This window comes from Octopus bimaculoides, chromosome 24 (genome assembly GCF_046866305.1).
Source record: "Octopus bimaculoides isolate indiv1 chromosome 24, ASM4686630v1, whole genome shotgun sequence".
NCBI classification, from domain to species: domain Eukaryota; kingdom Metazoa; phylum Mollusca; class Cephalopoda; order Octopoda; family Octopodidae; genus Octopus; species Octopus bimaculoides.
Window position 1 is genome coordinate 28085641 of NC_142951.1, and position 20393 is coordinate 28106033.

General features: G+C 36.5%; 1 protein-coding gene across 3 annotated transcripts in view; it reads right to left on the reverse strand.

The window, feature by feature from the left end:
• Nucleotides 1-1881: 1881 nt before the first annotated feature.
• Nucleotides 1882-20393, reverse strand: part of LOC106882221 (eukaryotic translation initiation factor 3 subunit M) — a 79276-nt gene continuing 60764 nt past the window's right edge. For 2 of the 3 annotated variants that reach the window (XM_052976850.2, XM_089340995.1), the window contains exons 3-12: nt 10452-10607; nt 8544-8676; nt 7661-7802; nt 6054-6177; nt 5292-5386; nt 4643-4726; nt 3847-3946; nt 3349-3430; nt 2649-2792; nt 1882-2236 (exon numbers count right to left, since the gene is read on the reverse strand). In XM_052976850.2, the coding sequence (XP_052832810.1) occupies nt 2046-2236; nt 2649-2792; nt 3349-3430; nt 3847-3946; nt 4643-4726; nt 5292-5386; nt 6054-6177; nt 7661-7802; nt 8544-8676; nt 10452-10493 (1137 nt within the window). In that variant the 5' untranslated portion in view covers nt 10494-10607 and the 3' untranslated portion in view covers nt 1882-2045. Of the gene's footprint in view, nt 2237-2648; nt 2793-3348; nt 3431-3846; nt 3947-4642; nt 4727-5291; nt 5387-6053; nt 6178-7660; nt 7803-8543; nt 8677-10451; nt 10620-20393 lie in introns of all 3 variants that reach the window. The other variant, XM_089340994.1, reaches the window with a different exon arrangement.

Sequence of the window (20393 nt, forward strand, 5' to 3'; positions counted from 1 at the left end):
AAAACAAGCCAGACATTCATTACTGCCGAGTCAATTGTCACATATAATTGTTGTAGCAGCCACACAGTTGCAAAACTGAAAGTGAGCAGAAACCTTTCTTAGGTTGAGTTTGTGTAGGCTGAATTTTTATAGAGACTATTTAATAGAGTCGCTCAGAATTTCATTTATGTAACATAACAAAAACAATACAGGGATGTTTCCTTTGTGTCTGTTATCAATTATTTGTATTGTTTCTCTGGTTTTAGTCACTAAACAGCAGCCATACTGGAGCGTTACTTTTTTAAGGACTTGGTGGTAGATAGATTATATTGAATCCAGTATGATTGGCAAGAACACTCTGTCGGTTACGATGACGAGGTTACCAGCTGATACAACCAATGGAACAGCTTGCTTGTGAAATTAACGTGCATGTGGTTGAGCACTCCACAGACATGTGTACTCCTAATGTAGTTCTCAGGGAAATTCAGCGTGACACATAGTATGATAAGGCTGGCTCTTTGAAATACAGGTACTACTCAATTTTGCCAGCTGAGTGGACTGGAGCAACGTGAAATAAAGTGTCTTGCTCAAGGACACAACACGTCGCCGGGAACTGAACTCATGACCTCACAATTGTGAGCCGAATGCCCTAACCACTAAGCCACGCACCTTCAATATATGTTGACCTCTAACACTGTGTCACATGATATTTTGTCCTTGGGTAGTGACTGTTATTTCCTATTTGCTTATCTTTTATCTTTTATTAGTTTCAGTCATTTGACTGTGGTCATACTGGGGTACCACCTTGAAATTTTAGTCGAATGTATTAACCCCGGGACTTTTTTTTTTTTGAAAGTCTGGTACTTACTCTATCAGTCTCTTTTGCTAAACCACTAAGTTGTAGGGATGTAAACACACTAGCACCAGTTGTTAAGCAGTAGTGGGGAACGAACACACACACACATATATATAACAGGCTTCTTTCAGCTTCTATCAACCAAATCCACTCCCAAAGCTGTAGTAGAAGACTCTTGCCCAAAGTGTCCTGCAGTGGAACTGAACCCAGAACCATGTAGTTGAGAAGTAAGCATATACTCATATATTATTTGTATTATATATATATACACACACATATGTTGGATGTCAAAGCGATCACACAGCAACATAATGTGAAGTATTTTGCTCAAGAATAACACACTGCCTGGTCTGGGAAGTGAAACCTTGATCTCCCAAATCATGAGTGTAACATCCTAACCACTAGGCCATGTGCCTTTATTCAATAAACTGATAAAATCCAAATAATTAGTAGATTAAAAAAAACCCCCCACTTAAGGGAGATAACTCGAATAAGATCAATTGCTAGAAATTTTTGGACAAGACAGAATGGAGCCAACTAGTAAAAGTAACAGACATATTTCAGTGTTATTAGACCTTCTTAGCAAAGCAATATTTGTGGCAAAGGCAATACTGAAGACTGACGATATCCCTAAAGCTCTTAAAATGTCATTCTATAGTTGCAGGGACCTACTCTTTTACTTGTTTCAGTCATTTGACTGCGGCCATGCTGGAGCACCGCGAGCAAATCAACCCCAGGACTTATTCTTTGAAAGCCTAGTACTTATTCTATCGGTCTCTTTTGCCGAACCGCTAAGTTACAGGGACGTAAACACAACAGCATTGGTTGTCAAGCGATGTTGGGGGGACAGACACACACACACACATATATACATATATACGACCAAATCCACTCACAAGGCTTTGGTTGGCCTGAGGCTATAGTAGAAGACACTTGCCCAAGATGCCACGCAGTGGGAATGAACCTGGAACCATGTGGTTGGTAAGCAAGCTACTTACCACACAGCTACTCCAAGGATATCAGTAATTCTAACAAAAACTCCAGTAATTGCTTGATATTCTATTTATTCAAATAATCCCATTAATATTACAACATACATTTTCTTGTTTTCATTGCTTGGCAGAGACTGATGATGGCTGACAATCTCTCTCGTCTCTCATGTACATTTTTCTTTTTTCTTCATCCTTTTCTTTCCTCTTCCTTTCTTTCTTTACATCTTTTGCTCAGCACTCAGCGACTGGAGATTGTTACCAACTTCCTGTAGGTTCAACTGCCACTGGAGCAAGTACTGACGCAACATCTGCCAATGTGCCCGACTAAATGTCCGGTGAATGGTCGAGTTGACCAACACTTTTTTCTGCATTTGGTCAATTTTAGCACGGACAGCTTTTGTCTTGAGTACTAGAAAAAAAGAAAGAAAAAAAAAAAACATTTAGGAATAATAATTCAATAGCATCGATGGTGCGTTTAATTTGATGGTGATTGTTGTCAGTGGGACTTTTAGCTGAATGGTAGAGCATTCAGCTGGTATCTGAGGGCACAGGTTCAAATCCCACAGCTGTCTGCTGACAACTTTTTCTGTTTTATAAGGATAAAAACACCCAAACTTTTAGCTGTTTGCATGGCTAAACTGCATTCAGAATTTACTTTTTTCTCTGTAATAAATATAGACATACATTCATACATATATATATATGTATATATACATACACACACATACATACACATATATCTGCACTTTATTGGTCTATGTAAACTAAAATGAAACTAAAGATATTTCACACGGAAAATTGATATTAAAAAAAAGTCTCACCGTCAATGATGAAGTCCTCAACTTTGTCAGCATCCAGTTGTAGTTCTCGTTGGATTTGATAAAAATCAATTTCTCTTCTGTTCTCACACATCTGCATAAATGTTAGCAAACGCATCTTACGAATGTTGTTTTCATGTGACAAACCTGTAAGTGGAGGAAGATAACAACACTTGGGTCAAATGTCAATATATCATGTTTGAATCTATACTTTTGAAGAGAGGGCCTTTCAGGATCAAGTCTTCAGTGAGGGGGTCAACTCATTATCATCATCATCATCATTTAACCTGTGTTCCATGGATTGGATGGTTTAACAGGGTCCGACATGTCCAAGGATTACACTGAGCTCCAATGTTTTTGCTTGACATGGTTTCTAAGGCTGGGTGCCCTTCCTAATGCCAACCACTTTACAGAGTGGACCAGGTGCTGTTTCTGTGCCACCTGTACTACTGAGGTTGCCATGTAACTCGCAGGACTATGAACCTCTGGGGGAGGTCAGCTTCATGCTAGGGGACGAGGGGATTACAATGAAATGGGAAGGGGACAGAGCAGGTTCTAGTCAAGGAAGAGGAGAAATTTTCCCGATCTTGTTTGGTCAGTTTTCAGTTCAGTTTCACTGATCCACCACAATACATCAAACTACACAATCTGGGTACAACAACAACAACAACAACAACAATAAAACGATTAAGACCAAACTTACCGATTGAGTTGATGAAGTCTGTATTTTTAGCATAAAAGGCTTTGTATTTGGCAAGTTTCTCTGTTACAAAAATGGTCAGCAACTGTGAATACAAGACATGAATAGTGGTGAACACTTACTTTAATGATTTACATTGGGTAAACACACATAAAGGTACATCACAGTTATCCTGTTAATAGCAAAACTATAACACAGAGAAAAGAAATTCGATGTGGTATCAATGAATGATCAATAGCAGTGACTTCAGAGAGAAAGGGCCAACAGGCACGAAACTGCCGGATTATGAACCACACAAATCTGATAACAAAAAGGGTTTCCGCTTTCATTGTTTGAATGCTTCTTGGCAATAACAGCAACTCCAGGTTTTGAAATAAACAAGTATTCCAATAAAATTATTTTCTCAAGCAGTGAAAGATCATTAAACAAAAAAAAAAAAAAAAAAAGGTAAGTAAAAATACTTGTGATGACAACAGTGAATGTGAGGAAGACAAGGCTTACATCATGGATGAGTTCTCCTTCTAAGAACTTGACAGGTTTGAGTGTAAGAAGATGATCCATGAGGAAGGTTCCAGGGTCAGCTAAACATGTGACAATACATCTGAAATGGAATACAGAAAAATGTTATATGTGCATCTATATATATTATATGTGTGTATAGGATGTTTTAATGTCAATGATGAAACTGGATATAGATTACAAAACAGCTGTCAACAAATGCTTTTCATGTGGCACCATCATCAGTGCTTTTTATATGGCACCATCACTAGTGCTTTTTACATGGTACTATCAGCAGTACTTTTATGTGGCACCATCACCAGTGCTTTTTACTTTGCCTTTCATCCTTTTGGGATGTTGAGAGTCAGTGAAATTTTCCATCGTGGAACATGATCCATTGGCTGAATCACTGACTGAACCATTATCATCATCTAATGTCTGTTTTCCATGTTGTCATGAGTTCGATGGTTTGACTGGAGCTGGAGAGCTGCACCAGGTTCAATAGTCTGTTCGGGCTTGGTTTCCACTGCCAGATGCCCTTCCTAACACCAACCACTTATGTGACACCTGGGGCCAAACAACAACCACCCTATCAACTCAGTCAGACATGTACTCTACAGAGGGAGCTCAATCTGCCAGAAACAGCTGCTAAATCTCCATCAACTCACACTTTGATGTCTTAAAAAGAGAAGACAAATACGAGACAACTGTCTTGAATACAGGTGTGTTGCTGGCTTTAGGCTAAACAACCAGCAGAGAGAGAGAGAGAGAGAGAGAGAGTGAAGCTTCTAGTATTTACCTGTGAGCATCTTCTCTGGCCTGGGATGCGTTATCTTCAGTGTAAGTTCCCAGCAGTTCAATCATTACTTTTGTGGCAGTATCACTGTAAATAGAACCAACATTAACCATTGCAATGCTTTGTGGCACATCTTAACACACACAAGGAAATTGTTTAATTGAAACTCCAGTTTATCAAAACAAAGCTAGCAAAGAATGACAGGGGAGGAGGATGCAAAATAATGGTGAATATTGGAGACACTGTGTGGCACCTTCGGCAAGTGTCTTCTACTATAGTCTTGTGAGCGGTTTTGGTAGATGGAAACTGAAAAGAAGCGCGTCATATATATATATGTGTGCGTGTGTGTTTGTCTCCCACCACTGCTTGACAGAATAAATTCCAGGCTTAAAAAATAGTACTGGGGTCAATTCATTTGACTAAAAATTCAAGGCGATGCTCCAGCATGGCAACGGTCTAATGACTGAAACAAGTAAAAGATAAAAGATAACATGCAATTTTGATGTGTCGAATGACTGAGGGTGGTCTCAGGTGGGTTGGCATTAAGAGGGTTAACATGGAGAACATCAGCCAGCTGCAGATGCCTTATATAAAAGGGACCAAATAGTGATTCTTCACCACCTGATGTAATCAATGGAAACGGTCAACTCACCTCATTTTGGCATCAAAGACGGCATCATGAAGCATACGCAACAAGATCTGGTTTTTTGCTACTGGTAAGTCCCACATTGCCATCCAAGATTTCACCTGAAGACAAAGAATTTTAAGTGTAAAGCATATCACAAAAATAAAGCATCTTTACTAAGAACAAGGATCTCTAACACTAGAACAAGACCACAAGTTTTTCCAGAGGAAGTGGCTACAGTTAATTAAATTAATCCTATTTTACTGATTGCTGGAAGCACGATAAGCAACACTGACTGGCTACAACAATGAACTATAATCATTGGTCTCAGCAGTAGTCATAATCAAAATACAGGCAAGTGTTGGTGTTTGAAGGGATAACTTATGCAGAGGTGTGGCTGAGAGGTAATAAGTTGCTTCCCAACCCTATGGTTCTGGGCTCAATTCTGTGTAGCACCTTGGGCAAGTGTCTTCTACTATAGCCTTGGGCCGACCAAACCCTTGTGAGTGGATTTGGTAGACAGAAACTGAAATAAGCCCATTGTATATATATCTGTGTGTCTCTTTGTGTCTGTGCTTGTCTCCCACCACTTCTTGATGACTGGTGCTAGTTTGTTTACATTTCTGTAACTTAGCAGTTTGGCAAAAGAGACCAATGGAACAAGTACCAGACTTAAAAAAAGAAAAAGTTCTTCAAGCTGGTGCCCCAGCATGGCCGCAGACTAACAACTGAAACAGATAAAAGACAAACGACAGTTACAATATAAAATATCAGACCTTAATGACTTACCTTGCTCAGGTCAGTGGGTACCATTTGTAAAAGATCAGCCTGTTTCCCTAAACGTAACATACTGTAGTAAACAGTGTAACGCAGATAGGATGCTTCGTCCAGTCCACTAAACACATTGGTCAGTCTGAAGAGAGATAAACACCAAGAAATTAAACCCTTAACAGGAACAAACAGATTAGTTATAATGTAATATATGGGTGCAGGGTTGGCTTTAATTTCCCCTTTTGCAAGGATCATAAAATTAAAACCAGGCTGGGTACTGGGGTTGATAAAACTGATTAAATACTTTTGAAAGTGGTGTTCTAACATGGCCATAATCCAATGATAGAAATCAGTAAAAGGTCTAAAGAATATTATCACTTAACTAATTTTCCAGATATTTATGTGAATTAATTTAAAAATAAAATTTTTGAATATTTCATTATAATTTTTATATTGCCACATTTTTTTGCTTGCTTTATTTAGTTAATCATTATTTACATTATATTTTACTAAAATTTATGTACAGTGGACTAATAAATTCATACTGTATTGAATATATATATACATATATATATATATATATATATAATAGAAGATATGGAATGCTTTGATCTCATGATAATGAACTTCATAAAGATGACGGGCCACAACAAGAGAGTGATGCTGTGTTCTGAGAAGACCTGTTCTACCAATGCCAGCAAGGAAAAATGAATGTAGGATTATGCTGATACAGACAAGAGAGGGAAATCTCAAATGTTGTTGCACACAGCCATTCGTGTTTATCAGTGACATAACAGAAAGCACCCACTCTCTGCTGTAAAGTTGTTGGCAATAGGAAGGGAATTCTGTGGTAAAACCATGACATACACCGGTAGAATGATTGGCAGATTTCTCTATTGCTGAGTGTATGAGATGATACATAGGTGTGTGATAGGACAGTGAGGGTCCAGTGGTCAAGGTGTTCACTTCAGAATCACATAGTTCTGGGTTTTATCCAGTTACATAGCACTATCTAGGGTAAAGGTTATTACATAAAATTATATTTAGATTCTATCTTAAATACAAACCCTTTAACCATTTGATACTGTATTTCTTAAAAGCATCCAGTCCACACTATAAAGTGGTTGGCATTTGGAAGGGCATCCAGCTGTAAAAACCATGACAAAACTGACCTTGCCTGTGCTGGTGCTCCGAAAAAAGCACTCAGCCGACTCTGCAGAGTGGTTGGTGTTAGGAAGGGGATGCAGCTGTAAAAACCATGCCAAAACAGACGCAGAAGTATGGTACTAACGTCCAACCCATAGAAGGAAGATGTTAATTGAAGATGATGATTTCTGATGAGTTACTCTGTTTTTACTTCAATTAATTTTTTAAATAATGAAGAATTTAGTAAAATAACTTTGTCATTATTAAACTAGTGTTTGGAACATAAATTAATACTGAATTTTTTAATGGAAGATTTTAATTCAGGACTCTTGGAAATAAGATGTTCATAGCACAGAGCCAGGAGGTGGGTTGGTATCAAAGGGGGTTAAAAAGATAAGTTTTGTTAATAGAGAAATAGAAGTTGCCTCAAGTGGGTTCATAACAAGGGGATAAAGAAGATGTAGTAAAATAGAACTTACAGTCTTAAACGCAAGTGACCCCTTTTGTCTCCAGGAGGAGCTTTAGAGATGATATCACAAAACAAGGAAACAATCTCTTCAACCTCTGTTTCAGGAACCAACATGATGAGAGATATAACACTATTGAAAAACATTTCAACATCTGGAATTGAAAACGAAAAAAAGAAAAAAAAAAAATGTTTAAGTTAATAATTAAAATTATTAAATGAAATGTAATTTCAATGTCTACAAAGATTACAGAAATGAAATTTGCAATTAAATCATATATTTCATAACGAGAGAGAGAGAGAGAGAGGAGAGATAGAGGAGAGAGAGAAAAGAACAGAGATTTTTCTATTCTTGGTCCATCTTAAGTCTTTACCTTTTCTTATCATCATTCAACATCTGTTTCCCATGGTGGCAGGGATTGGATGGCTTGATAGGAGTTGGCCAGCTGGAGAGCTACCCAGGCTCTAGTCATCTGTTTTGGCAAGGTTTCTATGACTGGATGCCGTTCCTAACGCCAACCACTTTACAGAGTGTGCTGGGCGTTTTCTATATGTCACTGGCATGAGTACTTTTCACATGGCACCGGAATGAATGCTTTTTACGCGGCACTGGCACTAATGCTTTCCATGTAGCACTGGCATGGACTGTAAACGACTTGCCTGTATGCATGGATGGCCGCAATTTCACTTATCTTGACAACGTCCTTTCTTTTCTTTTGTTATTTTACCATCTCTCAGCTTCTTATGAAACAAGCCATCTGTGTGGCCCAGTAAGACCCAGCAGATGAGAAACCCTGATATAAAGCATTGCTTATTATAACATTACATACATATGATATGAAAATTAAAATAAAAAGTAGCAGAAATTCATAAGAGATAGTAAACGAAATAATTACCGGAGTCTGATGGTTCTTTAAAACAGACTGGAGATGCCTTTACAATTTCTTTTAAATCTTGTCTCAGATCTGCAGCATTTTCTTCCTTTATATCAGCTCCAAGAGACTTCAGGTAAACACGAAGTTCAATAGTCTAAACAAAAATAATACCATTGTTAGAGAATCATATTTCAAGATTATTATTATTATTATTATTATTATTATGTTGCTTAAATATTTTACTTTTAGTCTGAAATCAGTTTAGTAAAACACAATTGGAATATTTGAATTTGAAAACAAATAATTTTAACCCTTTAGTATTCAGATTACTCAGTCAAATTTGATGCTTATTTATTGACACTGCTCTGAATTTATCATTTAGAATGAAATTTCAAGGTAGGTGTGAGGGAGGCCAGTTCTGACCAGTTTAAATGCTAAAAGGTTAAATTCATTTCTTTTGAGCCAATGAAGTATTCACTCAAGCTGCTAGAAACAGCAGCTAAATCTGCCTTGAATTAGAAGATACAGTTTTATAAAAGGAAGTATACGTTGAACTATGAAGCATGAGCTATGTGATTAAGCAGCTCGCTTCCCTCTGTGTGCTGGTACCACATAAAAAGCAATAGTGATGGTGCTATGTAAAAAGCACCCAGTACACTCTGTAAAGTGGTTCGTGTTAGGATAGGCATCCAACTCTAGAAAGCCAAGCCAAAACTGACCATGGAGCCTGGTGCAGTCCCTGGCTTTGCCAGCTCCTGTCAAGCTGTCCAACTCATGCCAGCATGGAAAGCAGACACTGAATGATGACGATTAGGTCAGTGATTCAGCCAACCAATGGATCATATCCCATTCAGGAACATTTCAATGGCCCTCTACATGTAACTTCAAAAATATAAAACAGTTCTGTGGTGTTGAATACATGAGGGAAAAAACTTCTCTTTGGACATGATGCTAGTCTAACCATGTTAACAGATGCTACGTGTTGATGATGATGATGATGATGAATGAGAAAGTGAAAAGTCAGGTAATAACAAAGTGTCAGTTGTTTCCAGACAAGTGAGACTGATGCGGCTCAGTGCTGGTACCACGTAAAAATCACTGGTGATGATGCTACGTTAAAAGCATTTAGTATTAACAAAAAAAGTGTCAGTTCTTCCCAGACGATTGAAATTGATGCGGTTCACGTTTAGTTTGAGGGGACCTTGGGATAAGTACAGTGTATCCCAACATGATGTAAGAGGTGATTAAAAGGGTCGGCGACAGGAAGACTAACCAACCATGAAACAGTCTCAGAAAACCCGTCCAACTCATGACAGCATAGAAAAGTGGACATAAAAAGGGAATGACGATATACTGTGATTCTAACAGGATGGAGAAAACAATATTGTTAGATGATAGATGAAGGGGATTCAGTAAGATATGTATATATTTAAACAATAATTAGGTTAACACAATCGAGTTGCCCCACGACCAAAGGCGATCCAGTCTTATTTCTAGACATAATACCGTAATTGCTAGTACAATATTCAATGCGTTGCTGTTTAAAGTAGTAAGGTGTGATTCGAGCGATTTTACTGTTATTTCTAGCAGGCTGAGCGACCACTAAGAGGCTTTCCTGTACAGCCTTGATGAGCCTAATTTTACAGCGAGATTTTAAACTTCGGGATATAATTCTGCAAACATATCATGTAGTCCTGGATATACCACATGATAACAGATGTTATAGATTGGTACTTTAATAACTATTATATTATTATTATTATTATTTAATTATTCTTGGGTTTCCTCGTGTTATCACCAGCCGGTGTTCATTATGGCAATTTAACAGCATCAAATTGATTTAATGTTACTTTAAAAGAGACGAAAACAATGAACGAAGATTAGATTCCATTGAAACGATATTGTGTATTAAAAGGAATTAATATTTACCTGTTCTGGAACAGTTAAATCTATAAAGACTGGAATACTCATGGTGAAGCTGTGGACGACACAACGGGAAAAGAGTCGCTTACAGCCTCAACAAACGGAGACTAACTCCCCTTCCCTTCACTTCCGCTCTGTCCTTCAATTATGTCCCTTAGATGTCTGAAAAGAAACCTGAAAAAATTTATTCAATGGTAAAAGAAAATAGTTATTTTGAAAATAAAATAAAAGAAAAAGATGGTTAGAATCTATAAGACTAAGGCATACCTATAGAAATGTGGGCAGAATTCTGATTTAAGTATCTTATATAAATCCTCATAACTTTTTTACTTTTTGGAATTTCCAGGAAATTTTTGCAAATTCTTGATTAAAACACGGGAATATATGATTATATAAAAATAAAATAAAATAAAATCCTTTAATGCTCTCTTCCATAAATCCTAAAATTTCCACTCTTTTTCGATTAAAAAAATTTAGTTTAAAAACATGGACAGTCCGAACTTTATGCTTAAAGCCCAGTAATGGACCGCCCTTGGGTGAACCATCATTCCATTAGAGGTGTTTATGAAGAGAAAAATATTGAAAAACATTAATACATGTCAGTGACAAAGAAACAAAGAAGGTATCAGGTGGTCGTGAGATGTGCTAAAAATAGCAGCTAAATCACTCATAAATCTCTCTCTCTCTCACACACTACTTTTTTTTTTTTTTTGCATAATCGCATTAATTCTCGTGTTGATTTGTTCAACTGAAAGCCTTTAAACTGGTGCCTCAGCATGGCCACAATCAAAGTGACTGAAACAAGTAAAAAAAAAAATGATAACAGAATTAAAAAAACCCCCTCAGTTTTCAATTCTGAACGCAAGAAAAAAACGATCACAGAATGATTTATTTAAGTTTATACTTGTATGTATGAATATTATCAGTAAATATTAAATTTATATATTTTCAAATTAAAAGAATTTCTTTTTTAATTCATAAAATGAAAAAAGTGAGTCACTGATAATGTCATATTTAAGAGTTACTTCCCTTCACAAGCAAACGTAATTATATTCTGAGTCAATTGCGTTAGAAGTGTACCCACCCCTCCTCGAGTTTGTTTCCTCAATTTTAGAAAACAAAATGGATATTTTTAAAATGAATTTACCTATAATTATATTTTAGACGGTGTAGATTCTGATTATATCGGAATTTGTTATGAGGGGACTTCCTCTTGGGATAGAAATGGTGAAAGGGTTTTCCTCTTGGTAGTAACGTCGGTTCGAACAGAACACCTATGTCGAAGTGGCGACAGACATTACTTCTCAGTATACTTATTACTTTCATCACGTACAGAGATTTTCTAACGAGCTACTTTGCTTGTTGGGAAAAACTTTTCGGAAAGGGAAAGAAGAATTTCAGATAATTTAAATGAGTCGATTTTGTTTCCTCATAACTTTCAATAAAAACGGTTAAAATGAAATTTTTCACAAATAGCTTTCAGATGGTGTAGTTTACAATTATTTCAAAATTTGTTGAGAAAAATAAAAAGAGAAAGAAAATTGGCGGGCAAGCACGCACACATGCTGACACGCATCACAATTTTCTTTTATCTTCTGTTTGTTTCAGTCATTAGACTGCGGCCATGATGGGGCATCGCCTTGAAGAATTTTTAGTCGGATGAATCGACCCCAGTACTTAGTTTTTATTTAAAAGTCGGGCATCTATTGTATCGACTGCTTTTGGCGAACTGCTAAATAAACACCAAAACCTGTGGTGGACACACAGAGACACGCACACACACACACAGACACAAACACACACGACGGGCTTCTTTTAGTTTCCGTCTACCAAATCCACTCACATAGCCTGCCTTTGTCGGCCCGAGGCTATAGTGGAAGACGCGTACCCAAAGTGTCACGCGGTGCGACTGACTCGGGAACAATGGGACTAGGAAGAGAGCTTCTTGCCACAGTCACCCATTTGTCTACGTTTGTATTTCTACAAAATGAAATTTGTAATGCAAAAAAGAAACTGATAATGTAGCAGCAAGCGTGTGTGCACGGCTAACAATTTTTCTCCCACATTAAATTCCGATATAATCGTTATACCATCTAAAAGGTGTTTGTAGAAAATTTCATTAAAAAAAAACATATCCGTTTCTTTGAAAGTTATGTGGGAACTAAGTCGATCGAAGCTGTTGTGTAGGTATGTCGCTTTATGAACATACAGACTTTCAGAAAATTATTTATTTAGTGAAATTATCTTATAGGCAAAGACAGGATTCAAAGCAAATTCTACGGCTCCTTGGAAAACGTGTCTTCTATTGTCGAATATACATACATACATATGTGCGTGTATATATATATATATATATATATATATATATATATATATATATATATATATATATATATATATATATATGCATGTATATATGTGTTTGTGTTAATCTATATCTACCTACATAACCTATCTATCTATCTTTTTTTCTCTCTCTGTCTCTGGATCTCCGCCGTTTTTCGAAATGATTCTGTTCTATCAATTAAACTATCTGCTCCTAAACTAACGAGTAAGTGGTTGAGTATTCCGGCATGAATACAGTATGTGACAAGGCAGCGCTTTTTGAATTACAAGTATGAACCACCCGTCTGGCTTCTATGAGGTTTCCGTCTACACAAGGTATGGGTGGACCCAAACCCATAGAAAATGACACTTGCTCAAGAACAACGCAATGAGATCGAACCTGGAACTTCGAAATTACGATGTGATTTTAACCGTTCGGCTATACCGCTTGGACGGATGGACAGCTGGGTGAGCAGGCGGATGGACGGGTGACGGACGGACGAACACAGATGGGTGAAAGGACAGGCAAACGGAATGGAAGACGGGTGGACGGACGGGCGGGCGGACGGATGGACGTGGGGACAGATGAGGAGACGGATGGGGGAGGGACGGGGTGTGGACAGGCGGATTCTCTATTCTTTTTCACTAGCGTACAAAATGTAATTGAAAACTTTCAGTTCAAGGGGAACAACTCTGTATCGAATATCAGAATTTGACTACAAAATTTTTTTATTGTAAACTTCTTTTAAGTGTTAACTACGCAAATTTCCTTCCAGTATTCTCCACATAATTGTATGTGGAAGTCATAATAGCTTGTGTCAAAATAGCGAGGCATTAAAAATATCGGGGGCCCCCATATACTACGTTGTAAATACAATGAACAGTAAAAAGGATAACACAAGAGAAATAGAGTCTCATAAATAAGGTATCAGATTAACACTTTCATGGAATCAAAAAGTGTTTTAACGTTTCGGACGTTGGTCTTTGAGCAGATGAAAGCCACAGACGATGACTTGCACTAATACAATATGTATATATCTTGTTTCAGCAGTTATTGAATCAGAAGCTATAAAGGATTTCAATATTGTCCTGCTACTAGTAAAAATGACAAATATTGTATGAGTTTCCATATTTTACTCAAATCACTGCCACCTGCTATATGCAAAAATATGACAATATATGCAAGTATGTTTGTGTCTTGAGTCTTTTGATTTAGTCCATGATCCTCTTTCAATTGACCAAGATATTTTAAATTTTCGTTGCTTTTCTCATTTTTCTGGTGTCTGAAGACAGATGTTGATGTGTATGAGTCTGTTTTCAAATGTAATTTTGGAGAACTGAAAAGGCATATGGTGTAGTGGTTAAGAGCGTGGGCTACTAACCCCAATATTCCGAGTTCGATTCCAGGCAGTGACCTGAATAATAATAATAATAATAGTTCTTTTCTTCTCTAGGCACAAGGACCGAAATTTTGGGAGAAGTCGATTAGATTGACGGATACTGGTATGCAACTGGTGCTTAATTTATCGACCCAGAAAGGATGAAAGGCAAAGTCGACCTCGGCGGAATTTGAACTCAGAACGTAAAGACAGACAAAATATCGCTAAGCATTTAATAATAATAATAATAGTAGTAGTAGTAACATCGAAAAATACCTTAGGAATGAGAACCCAGGTTCGAAATTTCCCCAAAACACCTGATGAAGGTTGGAGGGTATATCAGCCAAAACATGTTAACAACAAACAAGATGAGGGCAAATATCCGCCAAATGTAAATAATGTTTTTTTTTATTCGAAAAAATCGACCCCAGGAATTATTTACTTTAAGCCTGGTACTATCGGTCACTTTTGCCGAAGCGCTAAATTACAAGGACGTAAACACACCATCATCAGTTATCAAGCGATGGTGGTGATGGGTACAAACACACACACACACACACACAATAGGCTTCTTTCAGTTTCTTATTTCTTTTTATTTCTTTATTGCCCTCAAGGGGCTAAACATAGAGGGGACAAACAAAGGGATTAAGTCGATCACATCGACTCCAGTGCGTAACTGGTACTTAATTTATCGACCCCGAAAGGATGAAAGGCAAAGTCGACCTCAGCGGAATTTGAACACAGAACGTAGCGGCAGACGAAATACTGCTAAGCACTTCGCCCGGCGTGCTAACGTTTCTGCCAGCTCACCGCCTTCTTTCAGTTTCTGTCAACCAAATCCTTTCACAAGGCTTTGGTCGGTAGAAGACACTTGCCCAAGGTGCCACGCCGCGGGACTGAACCCGGGACCATGTGGTTGGGAACCGTGTGGTTGGTAAACAAGCTTCTTATCACACAGCTACACCTGCGCCTTAGATGGGACTGATTAAACATTTTAATAAACCACTTTTAATTTTGAATCACTCGACACATTTTATCCGGAAACGAACTGCAAAACGTCAGCAAGGGACAGCATCGCGGAAGAATGATTCATGGTTAACTTAAAACTGGGTCAAGAGATCCAGAATCATAAGGCGATCCCTTAAATATTTAATCATTCCAATTAAACATATTTATATTGATTTGTGATTTGACTGAAACAAGTAAAAGGTTTATATATATATATATATATCTTTTACTCTTTTACTTGTTTCAGTCATTTGACTGCGGCCATGCTGGAGCACCACCTTTAGTCGAGCAAATCGACCCCAGGACTTATTCTTTGTAAGCCTAGTACTTATTCTATTGGCCCCTTTCTGCCGAACCGCTAAGTTACGGGGGACGTAAACACACCAGCATCGGTTGTCAAGCGATGGTGGTGGGGGACAAACAAACAGACACACAAACACACATACGACGGGCTTCTTTCAGTTTCCGTCTACCAAATCCACTCACAAGGCTTTGATCGGCCCGAGGCTATAGTGGAAGACACTTGCCCAAGATGCCACGCAGTGGGACTGAACCCGGAACCATATGGTTGGTAAGCAAGCTACTTACCACACAGCCACTCCTGCGCCTATATATATATATATATATATATATATATATATATATATATATATATATATATATATATATATATATATATATATATATATATATATATATATATATATATATATATATATATATATATATATATATATATATATATATATATATATATATATATATATATATATATATATATATATATATATATATATATATATATATATATATATATATATATATATATATATATATATATATATATATATATATATATATATATATATATATATATATATATATATATATATATATATATATATATATATATATATATATATATATATATAAACATATATATACATATATATATATATATATATATATATATATATATATATATATATATATACTATGATTAGCCATTACTATGATTGACCGCTGACTGAACACTATTCAATTTTTTTTCTCCGTGTTTTTCTCCTTGTCTCCGTATTCTTTCTGTTGAAGAGCGTAGCTCGAAACGTTAAAGACTTTCCGTATTCCCGAGCGTCATACTAATACATCCTTTTGTTGTTTACACCACCTGTCCTCGTCTGTTGTTGTTTTTTTTGTACATTCTCCCATATATATATATATATATATATATATATATATATATATATATATATATATATATATATATATATATATATATATATATATATATATATATATATATGTATATATATATATATATATAGAACAAAACAGGACAGAAATTTTTTGGTATTATTTATTCTCCATTGTACGTGTTTTATTTGCTAATAGGAATTACAATTAGCGAATGAAACATGTGTAATGGAAAATAAATAATAGCAGAAACATTTCAATTCACTGCTTTGTTTTTACAATAACCCTGCCAAAAATATTTCCATAATTCTCAATTTCAATATGTATTTTTATTAACAGCAACAATGGTTACATATTGATTGTAATAACGGAATAAACAGATGTGATTCAAGAGGAAACAGCTGGTATTTACCTTAACTACACACCTATATATATTCCAAAATGTAACTACACGTGGACTGTTGCAATTTTCCCCCTCCTTCTTCCTTTTCTTTTGGACTTTCCTATGTCTCCTGTTTCTGACGAAGAACTTTGCTCGAAACGTAAAGCAACCGCTCTTTCTTTCCTTCTCTGAGCGTTTCATTAATACTTTGCATGTACCACGTCCTCGCGTTCTTTTTTTCTTGTCTTTTTTTCCGTTTTTTTAAAAATTATTTTTTTTACTCACACACACACACATGAATATATTCTACTGAAAGTCTTCTATTTTATGCCACCAAATACGATATATCTAAGTACGTATGTAACTACAAAAGTATGTATGTATGTATCTTCTGTTTTTAATCATTTAAATTCTTCCTTTCAAGAAGGACATGGTTTCCAGCAAAGATACAAAGCTCCATCTTTGGAATGTTGATAACGGAAACAACGTCACATTCTGAACCTGAGTTTTACTGCAAAGTTTCACCGTTCCACTTACAGATTGTATTTGTAATGTGCGAATCAGTTAGTTGATTTATTTTTCTGAAAGTCCAAACTTATCCAGACTGACAGTTAGGCATTTACAGACAAAACCAAGTGCACTAATTATTGTATCTCAGTCTCTCTCTCTCTCTCTCTCTCTCTATCTATCTAAACACACACACACACATATATATATATATATATATATATACACATATACAGATATATATTTATACATATATACATACATACATATAAATATATATATACATGTACATAGATATAGACATATATTTATACATATATATACATGTATACACACGCATACACACACATATGTATACATATATATATACACATGTATGTTCACACACACACACACATGTAATATATATATATATATATATGCATGTGCGTGTGCGCATTCTTGCATTGATTCACATGATTTTGTAACTGAAGTAGTTTTAATGGAATCAACAGCACAAAACAGTTTTTTGTTTTAAGTAGAGAAACTTTGTGCCGTCGAAAAACAGTAGTAATCACACACGCACACACACACACACACACCGAAAGAAAACAAAATCGGAATTGAATTGGGAAATGTATATGGAAAAAGAAAAAAACAATTCTTCCTTTGTCTATATTCGCAACACAATTTTTATTTTATTTTTTATATCAGAATTACAATAAGGAAATGTCCAAATTTGTAAATTTAAACGTTACTGGTCGAGTGGAAAAGAGGAGTTTCCATTAACAATACGTGTAATATATGGGATGTTTAAAAATGACTCAAGTAGTATATGGTTCGTGTTAATAAGAGATAAACAATATTTGGTGCCACTTTAGCGCGCGGTCTACTTGACCATTTACATATTTATCCTCCAGTCTAACTCCAGTCTAATCTAAATCCTAACCCTTAACCTAAACCCTAACCACTAAGGCTTTGGTCGGCAGCTATATTAGAAGACACTTACCCAATGAGTCACGCAGTGGGACTGAACCCGGAACCATGTGGTTGGGAAGCAAGCTTCTTACCACACAACCACGCCTGCGCTTATTTGTGTATAAAAATATTTTTCAAGATTTAGAAGTTCCTCCACAGCTGCTAAACATTTTCCTTCTACAACTAATAACACTGAGCTAATCTGTTATTTTGCCCTAAATTATTCTCATTATATTGTAATTAGCAGAGTCATCATCAAGTTATACTAATATTCCGTTAGTGTAAGGCGACGAGTTGACAATCGTTAGCACGCTGGCGGAGATGCTTAGCAGCATTCCGACTGTCTTTACGTTCTGAGCTCAAATTCAGCCGAGGTAGACTTTACTTTCTATCCTTTCGGGTTCGATAAAATAAGAAACCAGTTGAGTACTGGGGTCGACGCAATCGACTCATCCCCATCCCGAAACTGCCGACCTTGTGCCAAAATCTCAAATCAGTATTTTGTTAGTTCGGTAATAATCTTACGGAACACTGTTACCAGGAAGAATTAGATTAATGAATAGGTGCAGGAGTGGCTGTGTGGTAAGAAGCTTGCTTCCCAACCACATGGTTCGGGGTTCAGTACTACTTCATGGCACCTTGGACCAAAGCCCCTTGTGAGTGGATTTGGTTGACAGAAACTGAAAGAAGCCCGTCGTATATATATATATATATATATATATATATATATATATATATATATATATATATATGTGTGTGTGTGTGTGTGTGTGTGTGTGTGTGTGTGCTTGTGTCTGTGTTTGTCTCCCCACCATCACTTGACAACCGATGTTGGTGTATTTACGTCCCCGTAAGCTAGCGGTTCGGCAAAAGAGACCGATAGAATAAGTACCAGGCTTACAAAGAATAAGTCCAGTGGGGGGGGGGGGCAATTTCTTCGACTAAAAGGGCGGTGCTCCAACATGGCCACAGTCAAAATGACAGAAACAAGTAAAAGAATACAGAATGAAAGACCAACTAAGTCTGACTTTAAAGCAATGAAATTCAATAAATGGTTTATAGAGCAGCTCCCTTTGAGCATGTTTTGATGGTCTCAAATGTCATTGCACGGTGACTAATACCAGGCGTATTCAAATAAGTTCTGCCACTACTGGCCTTTATGGACAAAGCCGGTAGGCTTAATCACTTCTTTAGGATTGTAATATTCTTGTCTACTCTAAGCACAAAGCCTGACATTTTTTGGGAGGGAGGGGGCAGTCGATTAGATTGACTTCAGTACGCAACTGGGATCTTGTTCAAAACGGGGGCACCAGTTTTCATTTATGTTTTATGTAGTGTTTTTGGTACCGAAAGACTTTCAAACTTCGTATACTTATCTATTTTGTGTTATAGAACAGAAAAAAATTTTTGTATTTCATGTAAAAAATTGTCTTATTTCGATAATTTCAACCAATCACTGACAAGTATTCAGCTGTTTACAGTTACTCCTAAGCGGTGTAAAGCGTATTTAATCTCCATTACTTCTGACATTTTGCAGAGAGGCAACACACGTGTGTTCGTTTTCCCTAGCCCTAACCCTAATTGACTTGCTCCTTCCCTCAAAAACCAGGCCTTGTGCCTATAATAGAAAGGTTTATTAGCTACTGCCAATATGCTTCAGCCATTTTTTGACAAGGAAATAATAATTTTATCACCGCCAGAATCGTTTGAGAATCGTTTGTTTACGTAGTCAGCACTTAATTTTTACGGCTGAATGGACGTCAGTCATTGGTTGAAATTACAGAAATACGACAACTTTAACATGAAATAACTTGCGATGTACGTTTTTTTTGTTAAGAAGACTAAGAGAAAAAGATGTTTTATATGACACATTCTACCAGTGTCCCAAGTTTCAAAGTGTTTCGTTACGAAAATACTGGTGCCGCCGTTTTGAACAAGATCCCGCAACTGGTATTTAATTTATCGATCCCGAAAGGATGAAAGGCAAAGTCGACCTCGGCGGAATTTGAACTCAGAACGTAAATACACACGAAATACCGCTAAGCATTTCGTCCGGCGTGCTAACGTTTCTCCCAGATCGCCGCCTTAAATTTGATAAGATATTGCAAGTTAAATGAGTAATTATTTTACGATGTTGTTGATTAAATCTTCTGACAGAATAAAAGAATACACACACACACACACAAATAAACAATA